The sequence below is a fragment of the Mustela lutreola genome, chromosome 8, assembly GCF_030435805.1.
Source record: "Mustela lutreola isolate mMusLut2 chromosome 8, mMusLut2.pri, whole genome shotgun sequence".
Classification (NCBI taxonomy): domain Eukaryota; kingdom Metazoa; phylum Chordata; class Mammalia; order Carnivora; family Mustelidae; genus Mustela; species Mustela lutreola.
In genome coordinates, this window is record NC_081297.1 from 48,552,703 (window position 1) to 48,565,905 (window position 13,203).

At 53.0% G+C, this 13,203-nt stretch overlaps 1 protein-coding gene across 2 annotated transcripts; it reads right to left on the reverse strand.

The window, feature by feature from the left end:
- Positions 1-3,108: 3,108 nt before the first annotated feature.
- Positions 3,109-9,848, reverse strand: PIANP (PILR alpha associated neural protein). 2 transcript variants are annotated; one of them, XM_059184643.1, is made up of 6 exons: positions 9,592-9,848; positions 7,332-7,391; positions 6,558-7,069; positions 5,734-5,815; positions 4,745-4,966; positions 3,109-4,408 (listed from the first exon to the last, which is right to left on the reverse strand). In XM_059184643.1, exons 2-6 carry the CDS (start codon positions 7,346-7,348, stop codon positions 4,387-4,389), a joined length of 855 nt encoding a protein of 284 aa, XP_059040626.1. In that variant the 5' UTR covers positions 7,349-7,391; positions 9,592-9,848; the 3' UTR covers positions 3,109-4,386. The 2 variants fall into 2 exon arrangements, with proteins under 2 accessions (XP_059040626.1, XP_059040627.1); XM_059184644.1 differs by lacking the exon at positions 9,592-9,848 and adding an exon at positions 9,112-9,135.
- Between the last annotated feature and the right edge of the window lie 3,355 nt (positions 9,849-13,203).

The following is a 13,203-nucleotide window of genomic DNA, read 5'->3' on the forward strand; positions in this document are numbered from 1 at the left end:
TTCAGCAACATTGTAAGAAACGGTCTCGTACATGGTATTCTAACCGCTGCTTTTCTGAGTACATAGTAGATGCTGAATATATGCTGTTTGAGTAATGAATGCTGCCTGCACCCCGATCTGGCAAGAATCCCCTTGGACTGAGCTCTAATTTGGCTGAAGCAGAACCGAAGTCCTTCTTACTAACAGTATTAGCCCCTTGCTGAGAAAGCAAAATAATGCAAATAAAAATAACTGTAATTTTCTCTTTAGGGATAATGAAAATAAAGATTCTGAAGATTTAAGTAATTTTTTTTTTTTCAAAATCACAACAAGGAAGTAACAAAGGACACCTAAAAATAAACATTTAAGTTAAAGGTTTAAATAGAAGATATGTATCCTAGGTTTGTAATTATAGTTTGTGTCCCTTTGAAAATGTCTACTGTCCTGATCACATTTTTGGGGCTATTCACCCAGTCTGTATTAACTGAGTAGCAACAGTTGGCAGGATAAGATCTTCAGGGCTTGGATGTGACCAGACCTAGTTGCTGCATGGGTTGGAAATTGCTAATTCCAGAAACATTGACTTTGGGGGCTGAGATAGAAAAGTGGGAGCAAATCGTAGTAATCACTCTAATTCCCAGTTCTCCTCTTCCATCCTAGTTCTTTTCCTATTTTCATTAACTGGTACTCCCAGAGCCTCAGTGTCCCCAACTGTCAGCCCTGCTCCTGCCCTTGCTATAAGAAGCCAGTTTAAGTGCTTTGAACTTCTTACAGAAGAGCTTTAGAGATAAATGTGGGGCGTAGGGGGAGGAGGGCTGTTAATTTTAGCCTGGGGTTTTCCAGCTGGCACACTGTTTCCATCTTGAATCACTTCCACACCCTGAGCTCTGCCTGGGAGATCCCTCCTCCTGGGGGCTTCCCCATTTCCTGGTTTGGTCTGAGCCATAATGGTAAGCCTTCCAGAAAAATGCTTAAGAGAAGACTGGCTGAGTCATTTGATGCAGCTTAGGAGGCAAAGAAAGCATAGTGATGAGAGATGCTGGTCCCAGTGGTGCTTGTGATGTGTGGCCTCCAAGAACCAAAAGGGTAGTATGGCCTTTGTTTGTGTTCTTGGTCTGTCACTAACCAGAGACTCTCTGCTCAACCACTTGCAACCTTCAAGGACCTCCTAAGGCCCCATAGTCTGTTTCAGTTTCATGAGAGATAAAGGTTAGGATCTGTTCCCCAGGACCTCCCAACTCTTCATGGTTATCCTGACAATGTGATCTAGTTTGGGACATTTCCTCTAGGAAAATGGGAAGACGAGGATGTCTCCTTTTTCCTCTGTCTCTCCCTGCCATCTGACTTTCCATGGGGAAGAAGGACATTTAGGGAGAAGTAACAGGTGAGGAGTTCGCAGTGTCTTGCTGGTGTATTTTAATTTATTTAAATTTAGAGAAACAGCAGGCTAATCAGGCAATAATTAATTCCCTCTTCATTAGGGGCCTTCATGCGTGCCTTTTGCATATGGATGAGCCTCGGGGTCACACTGTCCCTCAGAAGAACTACAATTGCAGAGAGTGATAGAGCCCTGGCATGCTCTCCAGGCACTTGAGCTCCTTCCCCTTCTAAGCCAGTGCTCCTCCCCTCACAAAGACTACCTTACAAAGACTAGATTCCTGGGGTGGGGGGGGTTGGGAAGAGAAAGGTTAGTGAGGCTTCTTCTCCCATCCTCCTCAGATCCCTACCTCACCACCCCCCCCAGCTGACCCATGTCCTCAGCACTTCCTGCACCCTCAGGTTCCATCCACCCTTCTCCCTCCTCCAGCTGCTGCTGGGATCACTGAAGGCCCCACTGGGTTGACTCTGAGCCCTCCTCAGCAGATTGTTGGCTCTGCACCTCTGCTTTTAGTTGGCTCATCACTCCTTGCCCCTGCTCTGCCTTTTTACTCTGTAGCACTCTTTTTCTTATGGGGTCTGAGGCCCTAAAGGTACATACTGCTTTGGTCCTGAGAAATAGGCTCCCTTCTCCCCAACTCCCCATTGTGGGCTCTATGGATTCAGCCACTCTTCCTTAAGTGGACAGTAAAGCTCCCCAACATGCCTAACCAACTTATACCCTCCTGATGCTAGCTGCATAGATAAATACATAGAGGCATTCAGAGTCCGGGGCAGCCCAGACTTGCTCACTACAGTCTCCTCTCCTCCCCGGAGCTCCCCATTTCCAGGGAGCAAGTGGGGCACAGATGGGGGTGGGGGAGAAGTGGGACCTGGGTAGTTACCATGGCAACAGAGCCTAGCAACAGCTGAGAGGCTGATGTGTGGGCTTTTGCAGGGCTGTCGCTAGAGCCAAACCCAGAATGGGGGGCTCAGAGGTGACTGATCCCAGCTGGGCAGCCTCTGTTCCCTCCTCCAAACATACCCCTTGATTCCACCCCCGCACCCTAGCAGCACCTCTCTCTCAGAGAGGGCAGAGTGGGGAAAGCTAGTGAGAGTTAACTACAGGGGTTCTAATGCCCAGCTTTTGGGGGGCAGCTGTAGATGGGGACAAGTTAGGGAGCAAGGCTGAAAATAAATCAAGCAGGGCAGACTCTTTCTTGTTTTTCTCTCCTTTTACTCCTCACTCTCCATCTGTCTTAGCAGCTCTCTCCTCCTCTTCTTGCTTGCTTCATTGCCTATCCCTTTTCTCTGTCTCCTTTCTCATGGTCTTTCTGGACCTTCACTGGCAAGTAAGAAGCAAGCCACTCTTTCAGGTTTTATTGCTCTGGCTGCTCCATTCAGTTTCTCCCTTTATTCTCTCCCAAGTTAAAGCCTGAGGTGCACCTGTGCCTCAGTCAGTTAAGTACCTGACTCTTGATTTTGGCTCAGGTCATGATCTCAGGGTCCTGAGATCAAGCCCCATGTTGGGCTCCCTGCAGGCTGGGAGCCTGCTTAAAATTCTCTTTCTCCCTTTCTCTCTGCTCCTACCACCGCCCCCCCCCCCAAGAAAAAGCCCAGGAACCCTAACTCCAGGTCAGAGCAGGTCAGGTCACACTAAGTCTTAAGGAGTTCCCTCCAACCCCTCATCTTTCTTTTCCTCCTTTCTTGGGTGCCCTTGCCTCCTCACTCTCCTCTCTTCAGGGTTCATAAGCAGAACCAGAGGACTTTGGTATCTTGCAAAGGCTTTATTTGAAAATTTTGAAACTTACATCCCACAAGAATTCAAGATTATCACCACAAGAAGAAAGAGATAATACAAAAATATATATCACAGCATAGGAGCCAGGTAAGAGAGGAAGAAGGGAGGAAGGTGGAAAAATGGTGAGAGATAGGGACAAATATGAGGGGAAGGGTGGTGGGGACAGGCAAAAGGAAGGAGAAATGGAAAAACCAAGGAGGGCAGGGAGGGAGAAGTGTGAGGGAGCCCAGGAAGGGGAGGGATAGATTGGGAGGCAGAGCTCCCCATGGCCTTGAACCAGCTGGCTCCAGTCCCTGGCAGCCCAGGTGGGGTTAGGGAGGCCCTCAGAGAGGCTGGGAAGTGCAGGACTGGCTCAGGGACTCTGAATTCCAGAGAGTGACCCACACACGGACAGCCAGGACAAACAAGACAAAAGGGACTTAGGAGGAAGGGAAGGGCAAATGGGAGCCCCTTTCTCGTGTAGTGCAGCAGGTGACTCCCCAAAACCCATCTCCCAGACAACAGAATTTAGCAGTTCAGCGGGGAGAAGTTTGGAGCCTCACTACCCCCATTCCCATGGGGGAGCCCTCAGGGTAATGAGCACGTCCTTGGAGTGGGATGGGGGAGACAATGAAACAAATGACATGGAATGAAATGAGGCCATGACAGATGGGAGCATGAGAAGCTCCCAGCTCACCTCCCACCCACCTCTGGGGCAGCATGCAGGGGCCACAGAAACGAGATCAATCGGTGTTCATGAGGGACAGCGTGAGCACAACACACAACACCACAACATGGGGCCAGGAAATGCGAGTGAGAGGTAACTGGAGAGTTGCCCACTGACCACTGAGTGACTGAGCTGAGCCTAGAATGTGGGAGGAAGAGAGAGTGGAGTGTGAAACAAACGGAGAATGGGAGGGGTTGGCAGGGGTGGGGTGAGTGGAGAGAGGGTGCAGAAGACTGGCTGTACAAGAGTGCAAGTATGTGCGATGGCCCGGGAGGGTGGAGGTGAGTGTGCAAGGCTTTCATGTGAGTGTGCAAGGGAGGGCTGGGGGACCAGAAGCCACAAATATGTGAGGCCCCCCACCTAAAGGAGGGTGAGCAGGTAGGATCGCCTATGGGGCCAGTGAGGGTTCCAGGGTGGTGTGCAAGGGCAGCAGCCAGGAGCCCCTATGGCCCCCTGCTCCCAAAGCTGCCCCACCCTCAGTGGGATGGGGGCTGTGCCGGCCCCTTGGCCTCCTGCTTGGCGGCACCCCAACATTGGGGGGGCATCACAGATTCACCAGGGGAATCCTGAGAGGAAGAGGGAAAGGGCATAGTCAGGAACCACTAGGTAGGCCAGAATCGAAGGGAAGTCCAAGGCAAAGAAAGGGACTCAAGGATAAGAGGGCAGAGTTGAGTTAAATGACAGTGTGAGAACAGGACAGAGATCCACAGAGAGCGGGAGAAGGAAGGGTACCCTAGAAAGGACCTGGTACAGTCCTAGGGAGGGCCAGGGGCTGTGCGGGGTGGGGGTGGGGGTAGGTCTACTTCCTCCCCACCCACCCTGGAGGGAACACCCCCAACCAAGGCTCCGGACCAAAGTTGCCTTACCTCCCAACCCTCCCAGCCTTTTGCCCCTGCCCTCACCGGTTCAACTGGAAGGCTGGAGCCCCCTTGGGCTGGGGCATCCCAGGCCGGGGTCCCCCTCGGGGCTCCTCATGGTCAGGGGTGGGGGTAGGCGAGTCCCCGAAGGCCCCCAGCACAGTGACCCCAGCTGGGGACAGGTCTGTCAGTGGCTGCTGGCTCTCTTCCTGCCTCAGGGCACCTTGCTGCCCAGAGGGCCTGCGCCGCTTCTGGCTTCGGTCCCAGCTGGTACACAGGAAGGAAAGAGGTTCTCTCACACATTTAAGAAGCTCCCATCCCGGGCCTGCAGTGCTGGCCACTCCCAGCCTCCCTCAGACACCCCAACATCCTACAGGAGAGAAATTGGCCTCTTAACAGTTCCCTATATCAAATATCTGAGACTGAGAGTTCATAAAGCTACTTTCCCTACCCCCCTAGGGGGCTCAGGGATGTAAACCATCCTCTGGACCTGGTCCAGACCTGCGGAATCGGTACCTCCTCCCCACCAACAAGGAGTCCCTTGAGACTGACCCTCCCCCATGCATACCCAGAAGAGCCATTTCTCTCCTCAGCAGGCGCCTGGAAGATTTAGTTCTAGTTCAAAATCAGCTAATGACCTGGACACCTGAGTCTAATGATTCTTGCAGTAAAGTGTGAAGGACTGAGTGACCCACTATTAAATGCATGCAAAGAAAGCTCCAGACTTAATTCCTCCTCCCCAGACTGACCCAAGAAGGGCCTCTGCAGAATGGGTCAGTTTTCTCCATCTTGGAGGAAATGTCCAGGCCCCCAGTGCACATGAATAATTCCCCTGCCTCTTCCATTATCCTTGTATTTCCCTGGGGAAAGGAATTTGTCTGATTTCTCAGTCTCCCCCACCCAAATCCTTACCAACTTTTCCCAAGGGTTTTCTTGCTTAAATCTACCACTTCCTAGCCCACCTCCAGCAAAAATGCTGCCCTTGCTCCTGCCCTCCTGCCTCATCCGCCAGCACCCTCCTCCCCTCAGCTTACCAGAACTTGAAGATGATGCCAGTGGCCACAAGAACAATAATGATGGAGATGGTAATTGTGACATAGAGCTGGGGGTCCACACCTGATTGGGGTGGGGAGAAAGTTTTAGGGAGGCCAGAGGTGGTAGGAGCCAAGAGGGGGTGGGAGTGGGATTAGGCTGCAGGTTCAATAATCTTGCAGAGTGTTGCCATTCGAATCCACAGTGCCCAACTCTTTCTGCTTTCCTGAACTGCTCCCTTCCCCCACCTTCATTCTTAGCATCAGCTTTCCCAGAAGTTTTTAGTCCTTTTCCTCCACATTCCCAAATCTTCTGTATACATGTGGTGAGGAGGAAGCTCCAAGGTCAGAGAGAACAAGCCCCTTCCTCTGCATGGGAACTAGGGGGTGGAAATGTCCATCTCTGCACCAGCCCCACTCCCAAACCACTGTCCCTAGCTTGGCATTCCTTGAGCAGAAATGTCACCCTGAAGGTTCCTTTCATTCCTGGTATTCTGCATGGAATACTCCCACTCCATTTTCAGGGTCCAGCTCCAATGTCAATTCTTAGCTGTCCTGATCCCCAGGCAAAGGTAATTTCTCTCCCTTCTTTTCCTAAAGACATTCTGTGTGTGCTCTATTAGAGCATTTGTTTCATTGACTCGTCCCCAAGTGTTTACACATCTGTCTTCGCTGGTGGACCTGAGTTCCTCCAGGGCTCGGAGCACATTTCATCTCTGCCCCTGTGCCCACACAGTGCCTGACACATTTGTGGGAGGAGCTAACAGACAAGATCTCTGTTACTGCCCTTCGAGCCTCCCATCACCCTCTCTCCCACTTGCACTCACCTTCCCCGTGGGTCCCGAAAAGGAATGGCCGCAGGGTGGCAGGCGCTTCTCCAAGGATGAGCCCATCTCCATCACCCCGTATGGAGTCTGAGTTGGGGTGTGGGGTTGCAAGCCCATGGGGGGCTGCAAAACCATAGTCCAGGGGCAGAAATCCAGGATTGGCCGAGTTGGGGTCCCCCCCATCCTCTCGAGACACTGTAGGGCCCCATACAATGGCCCAGGGGTACTGTGATGAGGGTGGGCCCTCCTCAAAGCCAGACGGAGTGGCAGGGGGTGCCGTGCCTGGCAGGACCTGCCGACGTGATCTTGGGACCCGAGGGGATCGGCTTGGTGGGGGTGCCCGCTCCCACACGCATACATGGCGTGGGGCAGAGGGGCCTCCCCGGGCACAGGGGGGCCGGGCTGGGGCTGGTGGGGTTCGAGGGGAAGAGGAGGAACCTTGAACAGGAGGTGGGAGGGGCAGCAACAGCAGTGGCCAAAGAGGGAGGAGGTGGGACAGCAGCAGTGCAGGCCTGCAAGAAGGGAGAGAAAGGAGGTGAGACACAAACCCATCTTGGGCTTCTGTATGCGAAGCACCGGCTTATACCAGAGATCCCAGCTGTCTTCCTCCAGCTTTCTCTGGAAAAGCAGGTGGGCCTTGGGAAGACTTGCCCCATTTCCTCCCTTCCTAAGGTCTGGCCCTCAAGAAGGAAGGCCCAGGGCGGACCTAGGAGGGAAGGGGCCCAGACCCCAGGAGAAGTGGCCTCCAGGCTCCCTCTGCTGTACCAAACTTACCACATCTTGGACTTCATGTCCGAGCTCTTCCTCGGCTGTGACCCAGATTTTCAGCCTTTACTAGGGGAGAGAAGGGGTCGTCACATCCCAACCCTGCCCTTAGCACTTCCCCATCTCCTTCAGCCACCAGTTCTACCTGGATCTATCCCTCTAGGCTGCCAGCTGCCACTTAGCATCCTTGGGGGGGGGGGCATGGATCTCCCAGAGTGGTTCCTGTCTAGCCCCCAGCCCCTAGCTACTAATCCCCAGAGATCCTTGCAACTTCCCCACCTCGGGGTCTACTCTTACTTCTCTGGCTTCCTTCCTTCTCACTTCCTCTACCCACAGCTCTAAGCTCTTGTTGGAGCTTAATTTAGAGCCAAGAACCTTGTGATTCCTTGAGCACCTACTGCTAGGGAGGGAGTCTGACAGTGGGGGAGGGAAGAGGAAGTCAATCGGAGAGAGTGTGTGAGTGTGTGTGTGTGTGTGTGTGTGTGTGTGGTGAGCGCATAAGGGGAGCACTCCAGCCTGCCTAGCCTGCTTGGAGTCCCAAGTGTTTCTCTTCCGATGGGCCCCCAGGGAATCTACATCTTCAGGAGGAGGGAAATAATGGAGGGAAGGGTGGAAAGAAAGAAAAGCAGAGAAAGACAGAGGTAGGTGGGAGAGAAACTACAGAATATAATTTTTGCTCAGTGTTAAATCACCCAAATCCATGGTGATCTCTGAAGGGAGGTGGAGCTAGGGAGAGGCCACCCCTCAAATGTAGCTCTCCTGGGCAGAGTCCTGGGAGAAGCTGGATAGTTGGGTTTTGAAAGAGGAAGGACATGTTCTCAGAGCTGGGGGCGGGTGGCTCCAAGGGGGCCAGGTTCCCCAGAGTGAATGAGGATATGACACCTGGGTCCTCTGGATTCTGGGTCTAAACCTGCACACTAAGTGCTCTCAGAGAATAAAAGAATATGATGGGAAAGTCTGGGGAAGTGCAAGCAGAAGTAGGCAGTGAAGGGTGACAGGTAATAAGCTGAGAGAGGGAGGGTTAGTTAGGAGTGAGGAGAGGAGGAAGGTGAAGAAGTGGGCCCAGAGCATGGGAGGAGGGAGAGGAGTCAGCCTGAAAGGATGGACTCGGAAGGACTGGGAAGGGCGTGGGTGCGAAGATTGGAAGCTTGGAGGATGCTGAAGGGAGAATAAGCTAAGAGTGCAAGTGAGAGAGGGAAACAGGGAGGGCGAAGGGTTGGCAGGATCAAGGGAAGAAGGGGAAAGGGCAGGAGGACAGGACGGAAAGGTCTAGGCAGGACGGGAAATGGAGAGAGTGTAAGGGGAAGAGAGAAAAGGGGTGGAAAAGAGGGACGCAGAGAAAGGAAATGGAAAAGGAGAGAACATCACACTGAGGACAAAATGAGAAGAGGTAGGGACGAGGGACTGAAAACGGAGCAGGAAAAATGGAGGAGTTGCTAAGTGTTTCTTCAAATGTAAAAGGATATGGAGCTCTGGAAAGATGCAGGGATGGGAGCCTGGTGGGCTGAAGGGAGAGAGGGACGCGAAGAGAAGGAAGCTGGAGGGAGGGAACGAGGGGGGGAGGCAGGAGGTTAGAGCGAACCAGTGAAGCGGAGAAGGGCTCACGGGGACATCTGTGGCCAGCTGACTCCAGGACTCACTCGCCCCTCTGCCTTGTGCATCCCCCCGCCCCAAAACCAATGTCAACTCCAGTCCCGGAGCCCCGCATCCCCTTTAGCCATCCCCTCCAGGAAGCCTGCAGTCCCCAGCCTGGCGCGCCACCCCCACCCTCTCCTCGCTTCTCACCGACCTGTTGTGCGCAGGAGATGAGCTGGGGGTGGGGCGGGAGCTTTAGGGTGGGGGAACCGGCTCCCATCCCCAGCGCTGCCCCGGGCCCACCCCTCCCACGGGCCCGCGCTCCCCGGACAGGCTGGAAAGCGGCGGGAGTAGGGGGGAAAGCGAGGACCAGGAGGGCAGCGAAGGACTGCGAGGGAGGCAGCGCCGAGAGCAGAAAGGGAACCCAACGCAGGAGGATGCACGGAGCCGAGGGCTGAAGCGAAGGCGGGATAGAGGCAGTCGCGAGGACGGTGACCGCTGCGCCAGGAGGGCAGGATGGAGTCGGGACCCGCGGAGGGATGGAGAACACCGCGGGCAAGGCGCGCCTAGGGGCCGACGGCTCGAGCCGGGGCAAGGGACCCCGCCGGCAGGGGCGGGGGGCCGAGGGCAAGGAGTCGGGAAGGGCAGGGCCGGGCTCCCGCGGGCGGGGGCGTGGGGGGTCCCTCTCACTTACCTGCATGCCTGGCGCGGCGGCGCGACAGCTGCGGGCGCTCGCGGCTGCGCGGGGCTGGGGGGTCGCGGGGGCCTGTGGGGCACGGGGCATGGTCGGGGGGTTTGGCCAGCAGCCGGGGCGCTGGAGAGGGTGGGGGGGTGGGCGCCCGGGGCGCGGGGCGGCGGCGGCGGCGGGAGATGCTCGGCTCGGCTCGGCTCGGCTCAGCTCGGGAGGCGCTCGGCTCGGCTGGGCTCGGCGCGGCAGCTCCCAGCGCTGGGTCTCCGCCTCTCCCCCTCCCGCGGTGGGCCGCGCACGGTTTAACCCTCCTGCTGCCGCGCCACAGGAGTTGCGCCCAACTGGGTACCAGGTGGAGTGTTGGAGAGGGCAGCGGAGGGTGACCGGCGGTCTGATTCCCGGAGTTCTGGGAGCGGGCTTCTGCATCCCTTTCACCCAACTCCATGGATACCCATGGTTATGCCAGACCGTTTCTGAGATTCTGAATCACCTAAGGTTCTGCATCCCCAACTCCATTTCGCCAGTGGTGGACGATGCAGAGAGCAGGAGATCTAGGTGGGGCTGGAGGTGGGGGTAAAGATCTCGAACCGTCCTTGGATTGTCCCAAAGGCTTGATCCCCCATGGCAGTCTGGCCCTGTTACAGTGCATTCTCCTACTCAAATGATCTTTAACATGAGTAGATGGAGTCGCATTACTCAGCTTTTCTAGCACTCAGAATATCCAAACTCCTCATTGTGACTTACAAGGCCCTATATGACCGGTCCACTAGGTTGCTTTCTGATTTCCTCTCCTCACACTCTATGGCCCAGTCATACTGGACATGATCCATGTTCCTAGAACTAGAGGATCTTAACCTGCCACTGGGCCTTGGCACTTACTATTCTCTCTGTCTGTTTTCCCCTGGCTTTTCACAATGACACTTTTGTTGTTGTTGTTGTTAAAATTTCACAGAGATCCAATGTCAACTCCTCTGAAAGGCCTTCCCTAACCTCATTATCAAAAGTAGCTTCCCCTATCCCCACTCTCACTCGGTCCTACTCCATCCTTCTCAATCATGTTTTATTTTTATTTTTTAAATATTTTGTTTATTTGTCAGAGAGAGAGAGATAGAGAGAGAGCACAATCAAGTGGAGCGGCTGGCAGAGGGAGAAGCAGGCTCCCTAGAGTCTGATGCGGGAACTTGATCCCAAGGCCCTGGGATCATGACCTCAGCTGAAGGCAGACGCTTAACCCACTGAGCCACCCAGGTGTCCCAATCATGTTTTATTCTGATTGCACTTCTAGAACACCACCCTCTCTTAGTTTCCCTTCAACCTCACTGGCTTTCCCTTCTCAGTCTTCGGCTCGACCTCTAAATGTTAGCGCTTGCTAGGGCTCAGTCCTTGGCTCTCTTCTCTTTCCACTTTCTCTGTCCAGTGATGTCATCCAGTCCCAGGGCTTAAATACTATGTAAATGTCAGTGAGTCCTAAATTTATATCCAAAGCTCCAGACTCATTTATCCAACAGCCTGCTTGACATCTCCACTTGGATGTCTAATGGCCATGTGAAGCTAATGTGGCTAAAATAAATGGCTTGAATTCTTCCCCCGCCAATCCATTTCTCTCCTTGTGTCCCATCCTGGGACATGACAACTACTTGTTCAGGCTGAAAACCTAGAGAACATCTTTTTCCTTTCCATTTTCTCACGGATTCTTGCCCTATATCTAATTCACCAGCTAGTTCTGTGAGCTCAGAATGCAAAATATATCCTGAATCTACCCACTTTTCTCCACCTTTGTTACTTCCATCCTGGTTCAAGCCATCATCTCTCACCTGAAAATAGCACAATAGATTCTTAGCTGGTTGTTTGTTTCTGCCCTTGCCCTACACAAACTAGTTTTCACAATATCCAGTAATATTTTTATAACCACATCATGTCATGCTCTTCCCTGCTTAAAATATTTGAGTGGCTTTTCATTGTACTTGGAATAAATATGAGCTCATTGTTAGGTGAGGCCCTCCAATTTGTACTCCTCCTCGATGTTCCAACAATGCTCCTGCCAGATCAGATCTCTTGATGTTCTAGAACATCTGAAATGACTCCCTTAGCACCCGACACTTTTGACTGTCTCCAACTGAAATGCCCCCCTTCGCCCGCTTCTTCAACTGGTTGGTTCCCTTCTGCCATTCAGTCACCCACCCTGTTTCTTCAATATGTCTCATTGTTTTTCCAACTCATCACTCTCTGAAATGATCTTATATTTGTTTACTGTTTATTGCCTCCCCCTGCCCTTGTCCCACCCCCATCCCCCAGCCACCATACACTAGAGAACAAAGATCTCATTTGTCTTATTACTCTCTTATTCACCTCAGAGCCTGGCACATAGTAGATGCTCATTATTTATTGCTTGGTAAACTTCACCCGGGACCCCTGCCCATTCTCTGCTCTGCTCTCCACCTGCCTTTCCTCTCTGTCTGCCTGCCCTCCCTGATCTCTGCCCTGTGCTGAATGCTGTAGATTTAGTCTCTGCTCACACCCACGCCCCTCCAGACTCTTGCCCTTCATGCTCTGTGTTATTACTGTCATTAGCCTAGCACTCCCGCCTGCTGGAAGGAAGCCTGCTGTTTTAACCAGCATCTGTGGCGGTTGCCCTCCTGCTTGTCCGTCCCTGACAGCCTTTCATTCAGAGGTCAGAATAGCAGTGAGGATGCTGTCCTCCTAGTGTTTCCCAGTGGCCAGGGAAAGATGGTACCCATTGAACATGAAGCAGGCTGTGCGAAGCAGGGTGTGCAAATCACGCCATATCCTGGTCCCCATATCCTGGTCCCCAGTAAGCCCCATGTCCTGAGGATGTGCTCTAAGAGGACTCATTATGTGGTGCTTGTGGGTCAGACTTACCAAGTGAATATTCACTCCCCATGGAAGTGCCTTTTACACTGAGGATTTTGGATCATTACCCATTGTTTCTAGTACTCTTTTTTTTTTTTTTTAAGATTTTATTTATTTATTTGACAGACAGAAATCACAAGTAGGCAGAGAGGCAGGCAGAGAGAGAGAAAGGGAAACAGGCTCCTGCTGAGCAGAGAGCCCTATGTGGGGCTTGATCCCAGGACCCTGAGACCATGACCTGAGCCGAAGGCAGAGACTTAATCCACTGAGCCACCCAGGCACCCCACTAGTATTCTTTTTTCTAATAAAGATTTTACTTACATATTGGACATGTATGTATTGGACATGTACAAAGGGCACAAGCATGGGGAGGGGCAGAGGGAGAACCAGGCTCCCCCACGGAGCAGGGAGCCCAATGCAGGGCTCGATCCCAGGACCCCAGCCAGGATCATGACCTGAACTGAAGGCAGATGCTTAGCCGACAGAGTCATCCAGGCGCCCCTATTTCTAGCAATCTTGATTCATTCATTCTTTCGATGACTCTTTCTGGAACACCCTCTACAGGCTGGGCACGGTGCTACTGGCTGAAGATATAACATAGAGCAGGAACAAAGTCATCACTGTCCTCATGGAACTTAGAATCTAGTGAAGGAGACAATGAAATACAGAATGATAAATGGGTCTTCAGATGAATTTGGGAACCTTCCCCCACAATCTATAAACTCTCTCTCTGTGTCTGGCTTTGCC

Bases quoted from the DNA above. Each gene is read 5' to 3' on its own strand.
- PIANP (XM_059184643.1), bottom strand. The intron at 4,967-5,733 runs GTAAGCTGAGGG...CCTGTGTACCAG, and splicing joins GGCATCATCTTCAAGTTCTG to CTGGGACCGAAGCCAGAAGC. The intron at 4,409-4,744 runs GTGAGGGCAGGG...TCTTCCTCTCAG, and splicing joins CCAGCCTTCCAGTTGAACCG to GATTCCCCTGGTGAATCTGT.